The sequence below is a fragment of the Bombyx mandarina genome, chromosome 19, assembly GCF_030267445.1.
Source record: "Bombyx mandarina strain Sakado chromosome 19, ASM3026744v2".
In the NCBI taxonomy this organism is placed as follows: domain Eukaryota; kingdom Metazoa; phylum Arthropoda; class Insecta; order Lepidoptera; family Bombycidae; genus Bombyx; species Bombyx mandarina.
Genome location: NC_143225.1, coordinates 12,685,008 through 12,706,312, shown reverse-complemented (window position 1 = coordinate 12,706,312; position 21,305 = coordinate 12,685,008). Strand labels below are relative to the sequence as shown.

Here is a 21,305-nt window from a genome sequence, read left to right as displayed (position 1 = left end):
TTTTTTATTTATAACTTTATATACTTGACAGTATAAAGACGGGCTTGATGCCATAGGTATTCTCTGACAGTGTACCTTAAGGGAGTGCAGAGATGAACCTTTACAATTACTTGAAGACGTAACTTTGAAGGTGGTATATAGACCAGTGTGCTAAGTGCGAGTTTCTTAACGTTCTAAATAGCGTAAAAGTTAAGCCAATTTTGTATGCAGTTGGAACAGCGCCCCTAGCGGCAAACGTACGCAAACGATCCCATTCCATACAAATATGAGCTAACTTTTACGCTATCGAGAACGTTAAAAAACTCGCACGAAGCACACCGATTTCTATTGTTTCATGTTCAAGGAATATTGGTTGTATTCCCGTGCAAGCTTATGCGTAAACTATATGTGTACATAGGCGACATAATCGGTCTGAGTCCGGAAGCATACCGTATAGTATGCTTCCGGACTCAGACCGGGAATCGATTCTGGAAAAATCCGTAGTCTGAATCACCACCCACTACTACAGATTAGCGCGGTGATCGAGTTAATTTCGTGTAGCTCAGTATAACTTACCGTTTAAAAAGTAATACCATTTAACTCACCACAATCTTATTCATAATAAATTATTAGAGCTTTATACGATGGCTATAAGAAGACGATTAAAAAGTGATCAAATTTGATCAAATGAAGAAGGTGACGGTATCATTTCGAACATTTTCATAGAGCACTCCCTACAGAATGTATGCTACAAAACACATAAAACCGAAATACCTTCATAAGCCTAGTAATTTCAAGCAGTGTATGAGCCATAGATATATTGAAACAAATATAGTATTAGCTTAGACTTCATTGAATTATAAATTAAACTCTTTATACAAAATAACAAATACTATAAAAAAATTACGTATTAAACTTAAAATATAGTTTCTTCTTTAAATGTTGACACAGAATCCCGGTCCGTTGGGAGGTTCAGCGGCTATACCACGTCGTAGCATCCGGCAAGTGTGTTCCTCGATACGTTGTCGTACGTGAGTAGTGACAGGATCTTTTGGCGGGTGTTTGTAATCGAGTCCTGACCACAATCGTTCAGCTACAGCACTAGTTCGCGGCCACGTCCTGTAATTAGTTTTTTTTTAATATTTGGAATAGGGAAACGATCTTTTATAAGGCCTTGTCCGCACAGCAATATTTCACCGCACGATTTTTTTCTCGTAATTCTGTAACATATTTAATATTAAAGGAGTATCCGCACTGGCGGTAAAAATTCGGTCCGGGAAAAAAATCTGTAACTTGATGCAAATTTAACGCGAAGCGGTGCGATTTGTTTCCGCGCGAATATTTTGTACCGTATAAAGTAAGTATGGCTATGTTCGCACTGTGGAATAAAATTCGCGCGTTTCGCTTGATAGGTAATCGCTGGACCAACTAGTTGTAGTAAATTATCGAATGATTTTTTTGTCATTCTGTAATAGCCAAAAACTTTTTGCTGTATTTTCGCAACTCTTGATATTTTATGTAGAAAAATCCTTTCATGGGTGCCTCCAATGCCCTAAGTGGGTGAATCCAATGCTCAGACATCTTTTGATACGTCTGTTACGCCGCCTTAGCATTAGTTAAATTAAAATTTTTGTTGGGTTGTCCATTTTACACGTGCGTCTCAACCGAGAACTAAATTAAACTGACGAAAATAGTACGAAATTTTATTCGCAGTGCGTACTGGGTGTAATTCCGATTGCGGAATTTAATACGCGCGAATAAAAACCTCGCGGTGAAATATCGCTGTGCGGACAGGCCCTAAGTGATCGAAACCTTAGTTGCATTGGGATGATGAATAGCGGCTTAAACTCGGACACATGGCTGCTCCATAGCAGAGATAAACAAAAAGACGTTAGCTAATTCGCTTCGCATTTCTGCATCTTCTAATTAACTGAAGACTTGATTTGATAGATTTTATTATCATGAACATCCTGTAGCCTAGCTTCTATAATTACTGATGGCAAGACGTCGTTTGAACCGGCACGGGTAGATACCACCACCCGGCCTATTTCTGCAGCGAAGCAGTAATGCGGCCCTCTTTGAAGGATAGGGTAGTCATCATACTAAACAATTGAGACCGACCTCGTGTCTGACGGTGGATGACTTCGGCTACCACTTCTTCTTCTTCTTCTTCTTATCAGCCCACAGACGTCCACTGCGGGACATAGGCCTCCCCCAAGCCTGGCCACAAAGATCGGTCCTGCGCTGCTTGCATCCAGCGGATCCCCGCGAACCTCAATAGATCGTCAGTCTATCGTGTGGGAGGCCTACCCACACTACGTCTTCCGTCTACCACTTAACACAAAACAATAAAAACGCCTTCGATAAGATAACAGTAATAATCTCCCTGACCTGCTAATGACGTTCGTATCGTCAGCCATCTCGCCCCACATACAAGCTTCACCGCCAACGATGTTCTCCAGAAGAGCGTTCTTCTTCTTCTGGTAGACCATAAGCCGAGGGTCGTCACCATAAAACGAGTTCCAATTGAAGTTCAAATAGTCCAAATACCATGACGATGAAAAAACGACTTTGTGACCCGAGTTTAGAATCTAAAATTGTAAAATATAAAAATTTACATGAAGGTCAATAGTTTCATGCTTTCTTGACGCCATAAAGTATATCCATGAGTGCAATCTATTAGAAATTCAATGATATGGTTAATAAATACCACTTAGACTTGCGCAAGTAAATAGATTGGTCTGTTAGTAATGAAATTACATGAAAAAATTATTCAAATTTTAATTTAAATGTCAAAATCCTCATTTTACCTTTATCATTTCATCAATCCATTTGTACTTCCAAACTTGTATGAGAGTGTCCTTAGAAATTGGCACTTTTTCATCGTACACTTCCTAGAAAAAAAGAAGAAAAATGATAACGTGTTTGCTTTATGTGTGTGTGTGCGTGTGCGTGTGCGTGCGCGCGTGTGTGTGTGTGTGTTTACGTAGCAGCTGTGAAGGAACTGATTCTCAATATTAAGACAGTTCAATATTGTTGACAAAATGATATGTACAATGATAATCACACCAAGTCAAACCATAAAAATTCACCTTTATTTTTCCCTACTTATTTTCTGGTAGCATAATGGGCCATTCTAGCTACACCCTTACGTGTAGGTGAGCTCACGGGCTCAACCTGAGAGAATTTGCTAACACTAGCCCTAGCAAGAGCAGTGCTTCGTAGAATCTACCGGGTCGGAAGATTCTACCTACTGAGAAGATCCTGCGAGAAACTCATTGGGCTAAAAATTCACCATAATACTATTAGCCCTGCAAGTTCCTTAATACTTTTAGTTTATCGTCATAAATTATAATTCCAAAATGAAAAAAACAAATTATATATTACTGGCGATAGGACCTCTTGTGAGTCCGCACGGGTAGGTACCACCACCCAGCCTATTTCTGCCGGGAAGCAGTAATGCGTTTCGATTTGAAGGGTGGGCCAGCCGTTGTAACTATACTGAGACCTTAAAACTCATATGTCAAGGTGGGTGGCGGCAATTACGTTGTAGATGTCTCTGGGCTCCAGTAACCACTTAACACCAGGTGGGCTGTGAGCACGTCCGCCCGTCTATGCAATAAAAAAATATAAAAATCGATTTTATTGTGAAAGTTTCTCACATTAATGTTCTCTGTACGATAGCTCAGTTTTATTATATTTTAAAGATTTAAAGAATTACGGACTTACCGCCAACTGCACAAAGATTTTACGACTCCTTTTTCAAATGTTGCACAAACTGCGGCAACACGTAGCGCTAGTGTCGCGCTCAGTTTTGATTGCGCGAGTACCGGGCAAGTTGGCGGGAGATTTCAAAATGTAAACCCCAAAATCGAACATTCCCCCCACCGAAATCCGCCCGGATTTCCCATTACGATACCAATAACAATGTTTTGTTGATTCAGTTTCACAGTGGACTGTATTTATATTAAAATTATTTTAAGTATTTAAATCTAAGTATTTAAACAATAAACTTGACTTATAACTAAAAGAGAGATCACACAAAGGCCTAACTTTATGTAATCTTATTATGAGCTAATGTTTATGTTATAATGCTAACTCTATGTTCGTCGCTATTAGGGGCGGACAAAGCTTAACGACAGGACGCGTCGTTTCGTTATTTTTTATACGAATTTTAACCACTCGCACGACACCATCCACGCCTGGCTTAAATACAGTGACTCGGGCTAGATCCCACTGTAAAGGTGGTGGTGGTGCGTGTGATTTAATGAGAACTAAAATTCGACAGCTGTTGAACCACTTTTGTCGCTGCTGAAATGTGTGGAGGTAATCTTGGCCCCACCATTTCCAAAAAAGTTGTGAAAAGAGTTGTAAAATTTTCCACCGCTCGCGAGGCAAAAAACGATGCTCACTGATATCGAATACCGGTACAGCGAACAATTCCCGCCCGATCACAACATGTGTCGGCGTCAGCACTTGGAACTCCTCTGGATCATCAAACAGTGGACATAGCGGTCTACAATTGAGAACTGCTTTAACCCAAGCAAAAGGCGTTCGGAGCTCTTTGAATGGAAATGATTTGTCTCCTACAATCCGTTTCAAATATAATTTAGCAAATTTTATTGCAGACTCATAGAAACCACCGAAACGATCACCACTAGGAGGGTTATGGCTCCAACGAATATTACGCGCTACAAGTTCTCTTGATAAGCTTTCTAAGTAAGACTCGAAAAAACGCGTAACATCTGCTGAATGTTTCGTAGCCGACACAAAATTGGCATTATCTGAAATAATCATGAGACATTGACTTGTTGTAATTCCTTGCAAAGTGCGAGGACCAACATATAAATAAAATTTATGACAATAATCTATTAAAATGTTTGTAAAAATTGAATTTTTGAGTAAATGTAAAGAATGTTTCCTATCAGGTGAAAGACTAGAATTAGACAATTTAGCCCCCACCCTGAGAAAACAGTTTGAATTCATGAAAGTAATTAGTTTCCGCAAACTCTGAGAACATCTCTGACCTTTTTGTAAGGCCATAATGTCGTCCACAAATAAATGACTTTGTACGATTTTAATAATAATATCGTGAGCCTTTCTGCTGTCATCCACAAACAGCGATCTACGTTCTAATTGAAAGACTCTATAGTTGTGGATGAACAAGTAAGACCGCGCGATTATACTCACAAGCTTACTAAAACTAGAGTATCTGTTAGTGAGGTCCAACAGTGAATATGCTTCTAAGACTTCTGTTGAGACAAGTACAGTACTTAAAGTTTTTCGTTCTAGGCTTAGAGTTATAGGTTTAACTGGACCCTCTGACTGGAAGTAATTAAGCCAATGGAGGCCGTTAAACCATTCATGTATTGTTTTGCATGATGCGTTAAATACGTCTCCCAATTTGTTTGTTGTACTAGAAAGCCACAAAATACAAAGATGCGGGATGATAAATATCGAATCCACGTTTTGTACCGCACCTACGTGGCTCTTGTGTCCACCAAGATTTTGGTACTCACGAATAAATTTTAAATTCGGATCGCGTTCCAACTTCTTTTCTATATCAATGTATTTACGTTTTTCTGCTCCAGATGAAACGCCAAGTTTTATAAAAGGTTGTAAAGAGTAGTTTACGAAATACCTATTTCTCTTATCACGGTTACAATCGCGATCAAACAATGTCCCTGCTAATATATTATCTAGATGTAGTGGTTCGTTGATAAGAATGCTTTCCTTCTCAGAGACAGACTGCGTTTCTTGCTCCAAGTTCACAGAAAGAGCCACAAATGATTTTGTATTATCGTTTTTGATATGATGATTTTCCGTGTCTACAGTTCTATGACCCGAAATCGATACTTGACCTGCGATGACGTAGCCGAAAATGGAATGCAATGCCACTGGCATGTTCTTATCTTGTGGCATGATCTTTTCTCCATCATAAATTTGAGGAAATAGATCACCGGCCAATATCATGTCGATGGGACCCGATGTACCAAAAGTTGGATCAGCAAGTGAAAGATTTTGAAATTTACGGATCACATCATCTGAGATAGACATAGTTGGTAGATTTCCGGCTATTTTCGTAACTATGACTGCATCAGTAGTTAATATGGGGCTGTTGCACTGACGCGGTTTTACAGTACAGGTAGTTAGCCCCAGATCTGCAATAGGCTTGGCACCTAGACCAATGGAATTGAAATCACACTTTCTCCGCCCTAGTCCTAACCTTAATGCACAGTCTTGAGTTATGTAGCCCGTCATGGCACCACTATCAATTATAGCACGTACGGGTTGATAAATGCCCCAACAATCTGCGACGTGTATAATTGCGGTTCCGAGCAAGACTGTCGAAGTTGTAGAAACGGTAAGAGCCACCGAGCTGGCATTATTTCCTGAATTGGCACCAACGCCAGCATCGATGTGAAGTGTGTGATGGTGCATATTTTTGCAAACTGTACAACGTACCCTAGATGGACAACTCTTTAATATATGATCATCACGCAAACAATTTTCACATAGCTTCAACTGTTTTATTTTTTGGAGCCGTTGTTCAGGAGTGAGATCACTATATTCGAAGCACCGATATATTGAATGAGGCTTCCCGCAATAATAACATTTTTTTATTTTATTTAAAGTTTCATTTGAGTTTTGTTCGTTCTGAAGACTTTTAGTAACCGCAGTTGCGGCTGAAGCCAAAGATGCTCTAGGCGCACCTACCCTGGTATTTGAATTATTAAGCTTTTTATCAAAACGACTGGTATTCTGGTAACCCTTTGCGTATATAGGTTTTGCATTGTCTGTGCTTTGGTTAGAGACCGATTTACTTTCCGACATTTCCAGGACACGGACCTGGTTCTCCACGAAAGCGATAAGACCATCAAATGTCGGAAGATCACCCGGTACATTTTTGTTTTCAAATGCGCGCCTAGTAGTTGAATCCAGATTACGCAAAGATACATAAAACAAAACAAAACTTGATAAATCTGGTATGTCTAATGATTTTAATGCTTTGACGCTATCTTGACACGCTTGTAAAAAGGCATTTAGGCCGTCTACTGACTCATATTGTAATGGTTTGAAACTAAAGACTTTATCTAAATATGAAGTCGCTAGCGCCCTCTTGTTTTCAAAACGTGTAACTAGAGAATTCCATATAATGGAATAATTTGTTGCTGTTATCGGCATTGATTTTACGATAGTGAGTGCTGGGCCACTCACAGCCGACAATAAGTAATAAAATTTTTCAATATCAACTATATCAGTATTAGAATGTACTAAACTAGTAAAAGTGTCTCTAAATGTGGGCCAATTTTCTAACTTTCCGTCAAAGTGGAAAATTTCTAATTTCGGTAATCGAGGTTTTACAGTTTTACCGGAACCGAAATCACATCTAGTATTATCACTACCTGATAAATTTAGACTATCCGCGATATTACAAACAGAGTAATACATCTCATCAAATGCTTTGATTTGGTCGTATGACGGTACATACGACGCATTATAACGTTTTTGGACACAAATCATTTCACTCATAGCACTTTCATATGCAGTTCTCAAAGCGACAATATCTCTAAAACGGGCGCGAAATTGTGGCTGCATATCAGTATTACTTATAACTACTCGTGACATCTCGTACAACGATTGTAAACGCATAAATGCCATCTCCTTGGTTGTCTGATGTGGTTGCAACAACTGATCGACATCGTCATCGGAAATTATTACTTTTTTTCCAGATGTTGCTTTCGCCATCTTACAATTTTATTTAGGTAGGTACTTATGAATTTACAAATTAATTTGTTTAAAACACAATTTAAGAATTAGTAGAATATTATAAAATACGAATAATCAAACAACAAATATTAAAAGAAAGTTCTACCAAGTAAAATTGTAACACAAAACAATATTAATAATTAATTAATTAATATTCGAAGAAAAAACTACAGTTACATCTATTTAATACGACAAAATTAAAGATTCTAAGATTTAACAAACAATAAGAATTATCAATAAAAATATTTTATGGTTATTTTATTGAAATTTAATTTCGTGCAAGTAATGGCGGCAAGGCGTCAGATATGTTTAAGTAGTATAAAGTTCGCAACAAATTTGAAATAAAGTTTAATATTGTAACGAAAATAATACTAAATACCTGAACGCCGATGTATATTATGAATCACTGTATAAATTTCTTTATTGTAAAACACAAAACACAGAAGTTATGTTTTTCACAAAAACACACAACTACCTACTTACGAATAAAAGTTTTTGTAGGAATTGTTTTTACAATAATTATGTCTTTGTTATACTGAATCACTGGTATTTGATTTCGTAACAGGTAAAATCCGGTCGAATGATCATAAATGTACGATAGCTCAGTTTTATTATATTTTAAAGATTTAAAGAATTACGGACTTACCGCCAACTGCACAAAGATTTTACGACTCCTTTTTCAAATGTTGCACAAACTGCGGCAACACGTAGCGCTAGTGTCGCGCTCAGTTTTGATTGCGCGAGTACCGGGCAAGTTGGCGGGAGATTTCAAAATGTAAACCCCAAAATCGAACATTCTCAAAGCTAAATATATGAGCCAGTTCTGAGAACACCGTCAAAAATACGTAAATCACAATCGGTAGCTAAAGCTTGTAAAGACTCGACAACTCCTTGTGAATAAGTCGACGAATCTATAGCTATTTATTGCATAACTAGTGTGGGCAGGGCGTCATGTGAACTCGCATGGGCAGGTACCACCACCCTACCCATTTCTGCCGCGAAGCAGTAATCCCTTTCGGTTTGAGCGTTGGGACAGCCGTGGTACTGTTAAACTGAGACTTAGAACTCATATCTCAAGGTGGGTGTCAGAATTTTCCTTGTGGATGTCTATGGTCTCCGGTAACCACTTGAAAGTAGGAGGGTAGTGAGCTTGTCTACACATCACAGCAATAAAATGAAGGTACATTTAAAAAATACTTAACTGACTTGCCAAACTATTGGAACTGTAGTTTTCTTCACTCGGCCAATAACCTCTTTCATGAACATAGCGTGGACACCGTTAGCGGTCAAATTGTGTTGTTTCATATACTCCTTCAGTTCGGGGTTCGATTGCCTATTAAATAGGAAAAGTTTAACTACGCATTCATCGTTCAATATCGTCATTAAATTTAATTATTGTCGAAAACAAAAGAAACCTATCAGTGATTGTTGGGCCCTATCCCCAGTAGTAATGCGGTGGACCGACCAAATTAAAACTGCAGTGGGAGGTCCCCTAAATGAGTGCAGTAGAATGGCCTCGAGCAGGGAGAGATGGCGCGACATCGTGAGACGCATCAAGTCTGCCCCTTCCAACACTACATGACGATCACGACCACTCTGTCAAGAGTGACACGACTGAGAAGAAGAAGAAGAATCCCCAGTAGTACACTAGTATAACGCTCAAAGAACAATATGGCCCATCTCCAAGGCGCCTTCCACGACACCCACAGGCAGAGACGGTGCTGTAATTCTACGCCGACACACAGCCATAACATCATACTAGGAGTTGAGTGACAAAAATAATGAGTGACACGTAATTAAGAATTACTAGTGATGCCCTGATAGTTGAAATTCGACTATAATTAATTGAAATATGATTTGTACACTATTATGATACTACTGTTAAAGACTATTTATTATACTTCTATAATCATGAATTTTGCCAAGATTATACTATAGAAAAATATTAATAAAGACAAACAATATTTAATCTATTCTCAATTTGACCACAGCATAGCCCTTTAAAGTATACTTCAGTGGAACACAGAAGTCAAGAACAAAATTTGACAATAAATAAATAGTATGCATGCGGTGTGTGCGTCAAATACATGGTACTTCATGGTAGTTTGTGTAATGTTTTCTTTATTGATTTAATGTATCTTTTTAGCATTATTTAAAAAAAATATTAGCATTGTGCACTTCTTCTCTATATTCCCTATAAGTGTGGGAAATTTCATACTCCTCCGTCCGCGCAATTTTCGTAAAAAGGGATACAAAGTTTTTGCTTCACGTATTAATATATATATTTTCATGTACCAGACGTCACTCAAGAACTGATACAGATGTTTGATGAATTTAAGTCTGCTGCTGTGCAAATAAATTTATTAATTAGCTGAGAAAATAATTGTTTAACACGTTTTGTATTGCAAGCAATGTAGCCTCAATTAAATATTAGGCGACGAGCGGGGTCAACGCCCCAATGTCTCGTATGAATGATTCCGTTTTCGCGAATCATGAAATTCCTTAGCGATTGTATACTAGTGCTTCTTTAAGCAAATTTTATTTTATGCTAGCTGACCCGGCAGATTTCGTAGTGCCTCAATCGATAAATAAAAGACCTAAACTTTTGTATAAAATAAACTTATAACAAACAAAAGGTATCCGTCCGACGGGGACACATCAAAGGAAAAACAAAATTTGTTTGTTATTTTTATTTAATTCCGATCATTTTCATATTTATCTATCTTTTAAACTTACTATGGAGTTCCACAAATAATTTAAGACCGAAATTAGCCAAATCGGTCCAGCTGTTCTCGAATTTTAGCGAGACTAACGAACCGCAATTCATTTTTATATGTATAGAAGAAGAAGATTAACTGCCGACGTTTAAGTATTACGACAGCTACAGTTTAATTTTCTATTAAAAAAATTCTTGACATTTTCATATTTTTTTGCACGCAAAAAGTAAGAACACTATCATGACAAGGATATGCGCGGCTTGGGATTTAATATTCAAGAAGAAGATCCCGCGTGTTGGATAAGCTTCAAATGAGTGTAAACAAGCGGAAACCAGAATTTTTTAACATTGTATTTAATTGCTATAGGTATAACGGTATACACAGCTAGGTAGCATCCTGTGTTTAAAATTAGCGGCTATCTGTGTGCTTAGTGCGAGTTTTTTAACGTCCTCGATAGCGTAAAAGTTAGCTCATATTTATATGGAATTGGATCGTTTGCTTTCCTTTGCTGTTAGGGGCGCTGTTTCAACTGCATACAAAATTGGGTTAACTTTTACGCTATCGAGAACGTTAAAAAACTCGCACTAAGCACACTGATCTCTCGATGGATACTACGATTTAATTTCTGAAAAGTGAGTGTTAGCTTTGACATTGCGATGTGTGCTGAACAACAAATAGGAACGTGAGCTCGTCTGCTCACCTGAGACAAACAATAAGGCAGTAACATCGTGTAGTTCGAATCTCCTGCACGGGTAGACATCACCATCCGGCCTATTACTACCGCAAGACAGTGACGTGTTCTGATTGGAGGAATATCTAAACAACACCGTGTGAGTCCAGCGCGCCCACAAACTGGTGGTAGGACCTTTTTAATTCTGCATTGGTAGGTACTACCACCCTGCGTATTTCTGCCGTGAAGCAGTAATGCGTTTCAGTTTGAAGGGTAGGACAGCCGTTGTAACTATACCGAAACCTTAGAACTTATATCCCAAAGTGGGTGGCGCATTTACGTTGTAGATGTCTATGGGCTTCAGCGACCACTTAAAACCAACAATAAAAAAAATAAAAAACTGTATCAACGTTCCAGGTGGTTTCTAGATATATTGTTTGCAAATGGAAATATTTATTTATTTATTTATTGTTTGCAAATGGAAATATCGGTTTGGACTAGTTGATAGCCTTCTTCTTTTTGCCCTTATAGCAACACTATGTGTGGTCGGCGTGACGTCTCATCTTTTCCATTTAGACTTATAATATCATATGACATCTCTGCACATATCCTCTATCACACACTCCATCTAAGTATTTTTAGAACCTCACCTCTTCGTTAGTAAAGTTCTTAAACTTACCAGCAGCTTAAATCCACTTCATCGCCTCCAACGTGGTAATATCGATCAGGAAACAGATCCTGGACCTCCTGGATTAATTCTCCGAGGATTTTGTATGTGGTGCTCCTTATCGGATTCAAAGGACCGTAGGCTATGACTTTATTTTTCTCGTAGCATTTCGTCAGCAGCATGGGATATGCAGCACCCCAGGATCTAGTGTGACCTAGAAATTATATTTATTTATTTAATATATTTTTTGAATATATTTTTGAATATATTTTGTACACACAGCTCTTAGAAGAAACACGACAATAAAGATACAGAGTACAAGGGCACTACTTATTTCATGTTAAAATCTCTTCCAGTAGGCCCGCAAAAGGAAAGAAGAATTAGGAACACAAACCCAGTGCATACAGTAAACATTACATATAATAATATATACATATTACAAGATACAAAACAATATATATACATATACTTACTTTATATTATAATACATAATACAAATATATATACTTTTATTTAATATGGTAAGGATAAATAGTGTTCTTTAACAGATTTCTTGAACGCTGCTATGGTTTTGCGCGCTCGTGTGCTTGGAGGGAGGGAATTCCAAAGTATAACTGCTTGTACAGAAAATGATTTTGCGTAAGCATATGTTTTATGAACAGGGTATTTGAGGAGAGTTTCAATGTTCTACAAGGTGCAAGGGAGGGCCAAGGGAGGGAGGATATTTGTAAAATCGTTTCTATATTTGTCAAATTTAGTGGTCGGCAGCCCGCGGTTCTTTGACTCGTCTCGGCTACGGCTCTTCCGCGAAACGCTTAGATCAGGCAGGGAATATTTATTACTTATTATATTGCCTTGTAAAAGACGAGTAAACGTTTTTGAAACACAAGGCTATAAATATACATGTAAAAAAAATTGGCTCTCTGAATAATAATATAATACAATTGTACACACTTGTGTGTTAATAATACAATTGTGTGTTATTTATATTTGGCTCTTTTGATTGACAAGGTTGCCGACAACTGGTATAATTCATTTAAAATAGACAATTTATTTAAGATGAATTAAATAAAAATGTATTTGGTATTTCCAAACTTTAACGATTAGGTATTTTGGGCTGAAAAATGAAACTGATGTCAAACGATGAGTACGCATTTCCCCTGATAATCCTACTCAGCATTCCCAGGATCATGACCTCATCAGGAACCCAGGCTATCTCTCTATTAATTAATATTACTATCCAGCCTATCTATTAATTAATATTTCTGGCTTAACGAAAATGGCTCTAGGGGATTTTTGTGTAATACATTCTGGTGTAAGCGTTGAGATATTATAAAATAGTGAGTAAATAGTGAGTGGTATGAAAAAAGAGGTAGTGCCTACGAAGGTATGGTTTTTTCCTCTAACTATGCTGGTAATCTCCAAGGGCCATGCCAGAGTAACCGGGCGAATAGGGGCTCTAACTTGGTGACGTTGCTAATACTAATCCTGGCAGGAGCAATGCTTCGCAGAATCTACCACCGGATCGAAAACACAACCCATTGAGAAGATCCGGCGAGAAACTCAGTGGGCTGTATTTGAAGCTTAGGAAGGCATGTGTGGCGGTATTCATAAATTAAGATCGAAAAATCATGCAATGTCTTTCACACACGCAGCACGTGACAAGACGGAGGTAAAACTAGAATCTACTTGTGAAGAAAGTCAGTCCAAGATAGTCAATAGAAAATATCGAAAACACTCACCGGGTACATCAATTTCTGGTATTACACGGATAGCACGATCTCTCGCGTAGTTTATGATCATTTTAATATCCTTCTTCGTGTACACCATTGATGGATGGAAAGCGCCCTTTTCGCTGCGCAAAAAAAATAATGAAAATACGATTATTAGTCGAAGCTACTTTTACGGGTTTAATTTCGAGTGGTTGTGTTATTTCCGACCTTTCCAATATTTTACAGATCTAGTGATCACGGTCGTGGAATTATATCTATGACCGGTGGAATCAGAGCATAATACTGTGAAGAAAAGGCTTGTGGAGACTATTTAACGATTAATAGCGGCTTAGCTCTGCCTCTGGTATTGCTGATGTCCACGGGCGACGGTAACCACCTACCATCAGATAGGCCGTCTGTCTACAAGGGCCATAAAACATACTGAATGGTGCTCATTCTATGCCGCAACCTCCACAAATCACAATGTACTTACTATAAAAACTGAGACCTTAGAACTCATATCTCAATGGTCCGGTTACCACTTAACATCAGGTGGGCCGTGAGCTCGTCCAACCATCTAAGCTATAAAAAAATATCTGATTAAGAGGCAATACTGATCGCGGAATGAAATGAACGCGTGATCAAAATAAAAAGCCGGTAATACCTCAAACTTGGTAAAATTTCACTCTTATAAGGAAAGCTTTGATCGTCAACTATGTGCCAATGTAGCACGTTCATTTTGTTGATGCTCATCGCGTCCAAGGTTTTCTGAATTGTATTCAACGACAGGTAATGCCTTCCGGTGTCCAGCAGGAGTCCTCGATGCTTATACTGCGGGAAATCATGGATCTCCGATTTGTTGATCCTGATTTCCTGAAAGTTTAATTTAGAAATTTTAGTTACATTAATAATAATTAAAGTTTTGGTAACAGTGTTTATTATTCGACAAATGATCTCACTACCACAGATATTTTAAGACTCCTAAATTACTTAATAATAGGGCTATTAGAAATGTGATTAGAAGTTATTAGATCGTAAGTAATGAATTTGCTCGTTAACTTAACCATTTCGAGGTATTTCGTTTGAATGTTCGTTAGTAGGTACCTTTTTGGTAAAAGAAAAACTTAACCGATAACCCTTTAGATACCTTTAAATCATCCGTGAAATACAAAAGATGCGTCCAGGACTCAAATGCTCGCATCATGCCCCAAACAGATAAACTTGTCATCTGTGAGTTTGCACCAACTGTCAGATTATCTAAAACACAATGTACCAATGTTCAATGGAACTATCATCATCATCACTATCTATCATCTAAGTATCTATTTATATTCAGTTTTTACCACTGCAAAGTCCTAGCCTTTATTGCCGCGGTCACACCATTCGTCCAAGCTACTACTGGTGGTAGGGCCTCTTGTGAGTCCGCACGGGTAGGTACCGCCACCCCGCCTATTTCTGCCGTGAAGCAGTAATGCATTTCGGTTTGAAGGGTGGGGCAGCCGTTGTAACTATACTAAGACGTTAGAACTTATATCTCAAGGTGGGTAGTGGGTGACATTTACGTTGTAGATGTCTAACACCAGGTGGGCCGTGAGCTCGTCCCCCCACATAAGCAATAAAAAAAACTATAAAGCTATAAGGCTAAGCTACCATTACAACGATAGCGAAATAAATGCATGTGCATAGAGGTTGTGTGGTAGCCTAGAAGAGCACCAATTCATCTCATCGCCATCGGTCTCGTCAAAAAAACAACTACTAAATTCGCCGGGGAATGGGCAGCAACGTTTTTTTAGGTAAAATACCGGTGTACTCCGATCACCCATCGGCATTTATTGGGAGAGCGCATTATGATCCCGCACGACCGGGTACTATCGTACTATCAATTCCTATCGCGACGTTTCAGTCGGAAGGATCGGAAAGCTTAGAGATTTTGACTTCTAACCTCAAGCTGGGAGTTAGAATTTTTTGTGATTTCATGATGACCATGGGCTTCGGTAACCACTAGGCAGGCCGTCAGTTCGTTCACCCATTCCAGGAATAAAAAAGTAATAAATCCGTAAATATTTTCTCCGTCGCGTATTTTAAGGTCCCGTACAGATTCTTTTAATATCCCAGATTGCATGTGTCGTGTGACAATTTATTATCTATGTTCATAAAATATCATGCCCCATGCAGATAATTAGTCCATAAAATTAGACCGGATATGGAGACAGAATATGTGATACCGATAAATGTAATGTGGATCACAATGTGTTTTGTTTGTACACGTTAGATGGTACTTATAAATTATCTTATACACAAACTATCAGGTTTTCACACATAAATCACGCAGGTCCGACGGGCCCCGGTCCTCTGACAATTGGGTCCACTGGGATTGCATACAAATTGAAATAAATTTATAAGAAGAAAAAAACAATTTTATGATAGGACGCTTAAATTTAAGTAAATGCACACGATATCAATAATACCTACTGTTAAATAGGGTAACTAATTTAACGGTAGGCAGCGGCTTGGCTCAGCCTCTGGCATTGCTGAAGTCCATGGGCGACGGTAACCACTCACCATCAGGTGGGCCGTATGCTCGTCTGCCCACAAGGGCAATAAAAAAATAAAAAAACTAATTCAGTGATTTAATAAAAATTAAAATACAATGTGACGGTTTTCATCCAATGAATTTGTCACGGGCCTCAGGTGGTATAGCTACGCCACTGTTCACCCTCATACATAGATAAATAGAGTCCACTGAGCTTCTCGCCGAATCTTCTCAGTGGGTCGCGCCTCCGATCCGGTGGTAGATTCTGCGAAGCCCTGCTCTTTCTAGAGCTAGCGTTTTTTTTTGTTTTTTTTATTGCTTAGATGGTTGGACGAGCTCACAGGCCACCTGGTGCTATGTGGTTACTGGAGCCCATAAACATCTACAAAGTAAATGCGCCACCCACCTTGAGATATAAGTTCTAAGGTCTCAGTATAGTTAAAAAGGCTGCCCCACCCTTCAAAACGAAACGCATTACTGCTTCACAGCAGAAATAGGCGGGGTGGTGGTACCTACCAGTGCGGACTCACAAGAGATCCTACCACCAGTAAGACACCAGTGTTAACAAATTCTCTCAGGTTGAGCCCGTGAGTTCACCTACCCATCCGAGCGTAGCTGGAATAACCCCTTAGGCTACCAACGAATACGTAGGGAAATAAATAAATAAATAGATGATGAATATTTCAACTCCGAAGGTCGACACACCATATTTTAGCTATAATGCATTTTAGCATTTTAGCTAAGGCAAACGAGCTACTTCCCGGGAATTAAGACATCTGCCCAAGATTCTTCTTAGGAAAATCTACCAGAAAAGACTTTCATACCAATGGCGTGTACAATTTCTGAAGCGGGACGACTCCGAGTACCAGCTATTCTTCCATTTGAATCCGACAGAATAACCCTGTATTCAGATTGTAAAGGAAGACAATGGGTACTTTAAATTTCTAACGAGAAAATTTTCCTGTATCGTGGATGTGATTGCTAAGTAATGTATATAGCGAATGCATAAGTATAGAAAGCACTTTATGGTGAATACACGCGAATACTCTTTGAATCTAGACGACGACCTCTAGAAACAAGGTTCAATGATGATATTACAATTTTTTTTTTTTTTTTTTATTGCTTAGATGGGTAGACGAGCTCACAGTCCACCTGGTGTTAAGTAGTTACTGGAGCCCATGGACATCTACAACGTAAATGCGCCACCCACCTTGAGATATAAGTTCTAAGATCTCAGTACCTATAGTTACAACGGCTGGCCTACCCTTCAAACCGAAACGCATTACTGCTTCACGGCAGAAATAGGCAGGGCGGTGGTACCTACCCGCGCGGACTCACAAGAGGTCCTACCACCAGTAAAACAAAGCAGTGAATTGGCTGCTAAAGTCGTCTGTCAGTTAAATTCGATGAAAATTGTAAAACCTTAGCATTTATGTTTTCCTACCTTTTCACTAGTAGCCTAAGAGGTTAATCCAGCTATACCCGGTCGGGTAGGTGAGCTCACGGGTTGGACCTGAGAGAATTTGCTAACACTAGCCCTAGCAAGAGCAGTGCTTCGCAGAATCTACCACCGAATCAGAATTGCGACCCACTGAGAAGATCCAGCGAGAAACTCAATGGGCTGTGCCTATGGGTTAGTTCGCTAGTCGAGGAACCTAAAAGCACAGAGTAAATCCGGGGGATCCGACAAGACATGTTACGGGTGACGGTGGCTTTGCGCCGCTACAGAATAAGATACATAATTTAACGGCCGTCTGGTGTAGTGGTAAGTGACATGGTCACTACACAAGGGGGTCGCGGGTTCGAATCCCGCCAAGGAAAGATATTTGTATGATAAATATAAATGTCTTTTCCAGGGTTATGGATGTATATTAAATATATGTATGTGTATAATAAAAATCTTACATTTATATCCGTTGTCTGGTACCTGTAACACAAGTTCTTTACGAATTTATCACGGGACCAGTTAACGTGGCGTGATTGTTAGTAAATATTTATATTTATTTATAATTTATGTTGTAATGTTTAACTCACAGCTCTCGTCCATGTCAAAATGTGGATAATATTCACAAGGAGCAGACATGTTAATTGTAAGCCTTTTCAGTACACCTAAATACTTCTCAATGTCGTGCGGTTCTACATGAGTCGAAATGTTGTTGTAGCGTTTTACGATCATATATTGGCGCTGCCAGATTTCCGTGTATCGTTCTATCGTTTCATTCAGTAGATTGCACTTTTTGTTTACAATCTGCAAGTAATAAATTATTTTAAGCCCGACTCTAAGCCGGAAAGTACTTTGATATTACTTATTGAGCTAGCCAAATGTTTGAAGTCTTCATTGCGGTCAAGGCAATGAAGATAATGAAGCAATGAAGATGAGATACGAGTCTATGGCCAAGTCGCTGCCTATCACTGAGGAATCTTTTCAAACCTCGTTCAAAGGTCACAGCAGAGGCCACAGAAGGCCACAGCCCTAATTAAATTCTATGGAGTTAATTCTAAAGCCCGATTATTGGTAGATGTGTCGACTAACCTAGTATATACAAAGTGGCTACCAGAGTTCATAGACTTTTTTTTTATTTTTTTTTATTGCTTAGGTGTGTGGACGAGCTCACAGCCCACCTGGTGTTAAGTGGTTACTGGAGCCCATAGACATCTACAACGTAAATGCGCCACACACCTTGAGATATAGTTCTAAGGTCTCAGTATAGTCACAACGGCTGCCCCACCCTTCAAACCGAAACGCATTACTGCTTCACGGCAGAAATAGGCGGGGCGGTGGTACCTACCTCCCCCTCCCGACTAGGCGCGTCAATACCCCCGCCCCCGCCGTTCGCCCGATCACGATGTTCGACCAGCCCATACCGTGGGCCCCGAAGGTCAAATATTTAGGCGTCACCCTCGACAGTAGGATGACATTCCGCCCCCACATCAAGACGGTACGCGATCGTGCCGCCTTCATTCTAGGACGTCTCTACCCGATGATATGTAGGCGAAGTAAAATGTCCCTTAGAAATAAGGTGACACTCTACAAAACTTGCATACGCCCCGTCATGACCTATGCAAGTGTAGTGTTCGCTCACGCGGCCCGCATACACTTGAAATCATTCCAAATTATTCAATCCCGTTTTTGCAGGATAGCCGTCGGAGCCCCGTGGTTCGTCAGGAACGTCGACCTCCATGACGACCTGGACTTAGAGTCCATCAGTAAGTATCTGCAGTCGGCGTCCATGCGCCACTTCGATAAAGCGGCACGACACGAGAACCCTCTCATCGTGGCCGCCGGTAACTACATTCCCGATCCTGCGGACAGAATGGAAAGCAGTCGACGTCGCCCAAAACACGTCATCTCGGATCCGCCCGATCCACTAACGGTGCTTTTAGGTAATTCAAGCACCGGTCACCGTTCTCGTCGAACCCGTCGCTTGCGACGAAGGGCTCGACGAGTAAATTAACTCTCAGACACAGCCCACTGAGTTTCTCGCCGGATCTTCTCAGTGGGTCGCGTTTCCGATCCGGTGGTAGATTCTGCGAAGCACGACTCTTGCTAGGGTTCGTGTTAGCAAAGTCATCAGGTTTGAGCCCCGTGAGCTCACCTACAAAAGTTAGGGTTACGCTGACATAGCCTCTCAAGGCTCTCAGCTTAGGTAGGAAAAAAAAAAAAAAAAAAAAAAAAAAAAAAAAAAAAAAAAAAAAAAAAAAAAAAAAAAAAAAGGTACCTACCCGTGCGGACTCAGAAGAGGTCCTACCACCAGTAAAACAACATTCAGACTGAATGCGGCCTTAGGACATGAGATTGTAGTTTCTATTGTACATCTGCCGCCCCACCCTTCGGACGGGAACCCAATCCTACTTCGCACTGGCCGGAGGGTAGTATTCGCTCGTACGGGCTCACACTACCCTCAATTCCAGTAGTAAACAAGGCAAAAGGGATGACAAGTCATAACAATTAATATTATTAATAATTTTGCGTAAAATCGTTTTTATTAAAAACCTGCTACATAGATACTACTTAAAAATTATCATATTAGTGTAGGTATTGTCATCGGTCCTCGATAAATCTACAAAGTTTGAATGAAATCTGGCCGCTTAAAGTGGATCAAAATCGCGTCTAAAGCAGTCAGTTACAAACATACATACAAGTGAAGCTAATATAAAACGTGTAAAAATAATATATCTTTATATATAAAAATGAATTGCTGTTCGTTAGTCTCGCTAAAACTCGAGAACTGCTGGACCGATTTGGCTAATTTTGGTCTTGAATTATTAGTGGAAGTCCAGAGAAGGTTTAAAAGGTAGATAAATATGATAATGCTCGGAATTAAATCTTTGATGTGTCCTCCGTCGGACGGATTCCTTTTGTTTGTTTTAAGTGTGTTTAGGTTTTTATTTATCGATTGAGGCACTACGAAGTCTGCCGGATCAGCTAGTATATTATAATTATAATTTAAGGAAAAATATTTATAAATCGTTGCACTGGCATACCTCTATTTGAATGACGTCCGGGCGAAATAAATAAAAATAATCGCTTTTCGTTTCCTGTTGCGGCTTCGGCCAGACCTCGCCTCGTGTCGGCGGGAACTTCGGTCCGGGCTCGACAATATAAATCGAATCGGACGGTGCAGCAAAGAAACTCAGAACCGATACGAGCAGCATCGCCGCCATCGCGCCGACCATCACCATTTTTATTTTAAATCTGCATTTACACAAGCGAACGTTCATGGGGAGTACAGTTTCAATACTGAATCGGATTTGTAATTACTAGTCTAACAAAATGATTGGGCTCGCCTGTCGCCTTCGTGTGCCGTGTGTAGATCTAACAGGAGCATTGCCGTCCTTATTGATAAATTAACTAGCTGTGCGCCGCTTACACACTCGCGTGCGTTTGAATTTTTAGCCGCTGTATTAAGTTATATATGTATATCATATCTCCCGGCGAGGAAATGACTCCATAGAGCGCCTTGTCGTTCAGGGCGAAGTAGGAAGAGCATCAGACCGCGTGGAAGGTTGCCCATGCGATGGATCGACCAAGTCAAGTTGGCGGTTGGTTGCATAAGTGTACCAGGCTCATCGCAAACCAGCAGACGTGGCGATTGCTCGTGAGACGCATAACATCTGCCCACAGCAAGGATACTGAATGATTACCGCTCTGACAAGAGTGATACGACAAAGGACATTAAGCTATTTTACAGTTTTATATCATCATCAACAGATAGTATAACCTATCTGTAATGCAAAAGTCGAATTCGAGCTGCTG

At 39.6% G+C, this 21,305-nt stretch overlaps 1 protein-coding gene across 1 annotated transcript; it reads right to left on the bottom strand.

Moving 5' to 3' along the window:
- Window positions 1–814: 814 nt before the first annotated feature.
- LOC114250412 (beta-hexosaminidase subunit beta) lies at window positions 815–20,935 on the bottom strand. The gene is made up of 10 exons (XM_028184272.2): window positions 20,534–20,935; window positions 18,083–18,296; window positions 14,663–14,772; window positions 14,180–14,388; window positions 13,546–13,658; window positions 11,816–12,017; window positions 8,956–9,082; window positions 2,790–2,873; window positions 2,371–2,570; window positions 815–1,098 (listed from the first exon to the last, which is right to left on the bottom strand). The coding sequence occupies exons 1-10, from the start codon at window positions 20,768–20,770 to the stop codon at window positions 915–917; spliced, it is 1,680 nt and encodes a 559-aa protein (XP_028040073.2). The 5' UTR covers window positions 20,771–20,935; the 3' UTR covers window positions 815–914.
- Between the last annotated feature and the right edge of the window lie 370 nt (window positions 20,936–21,305).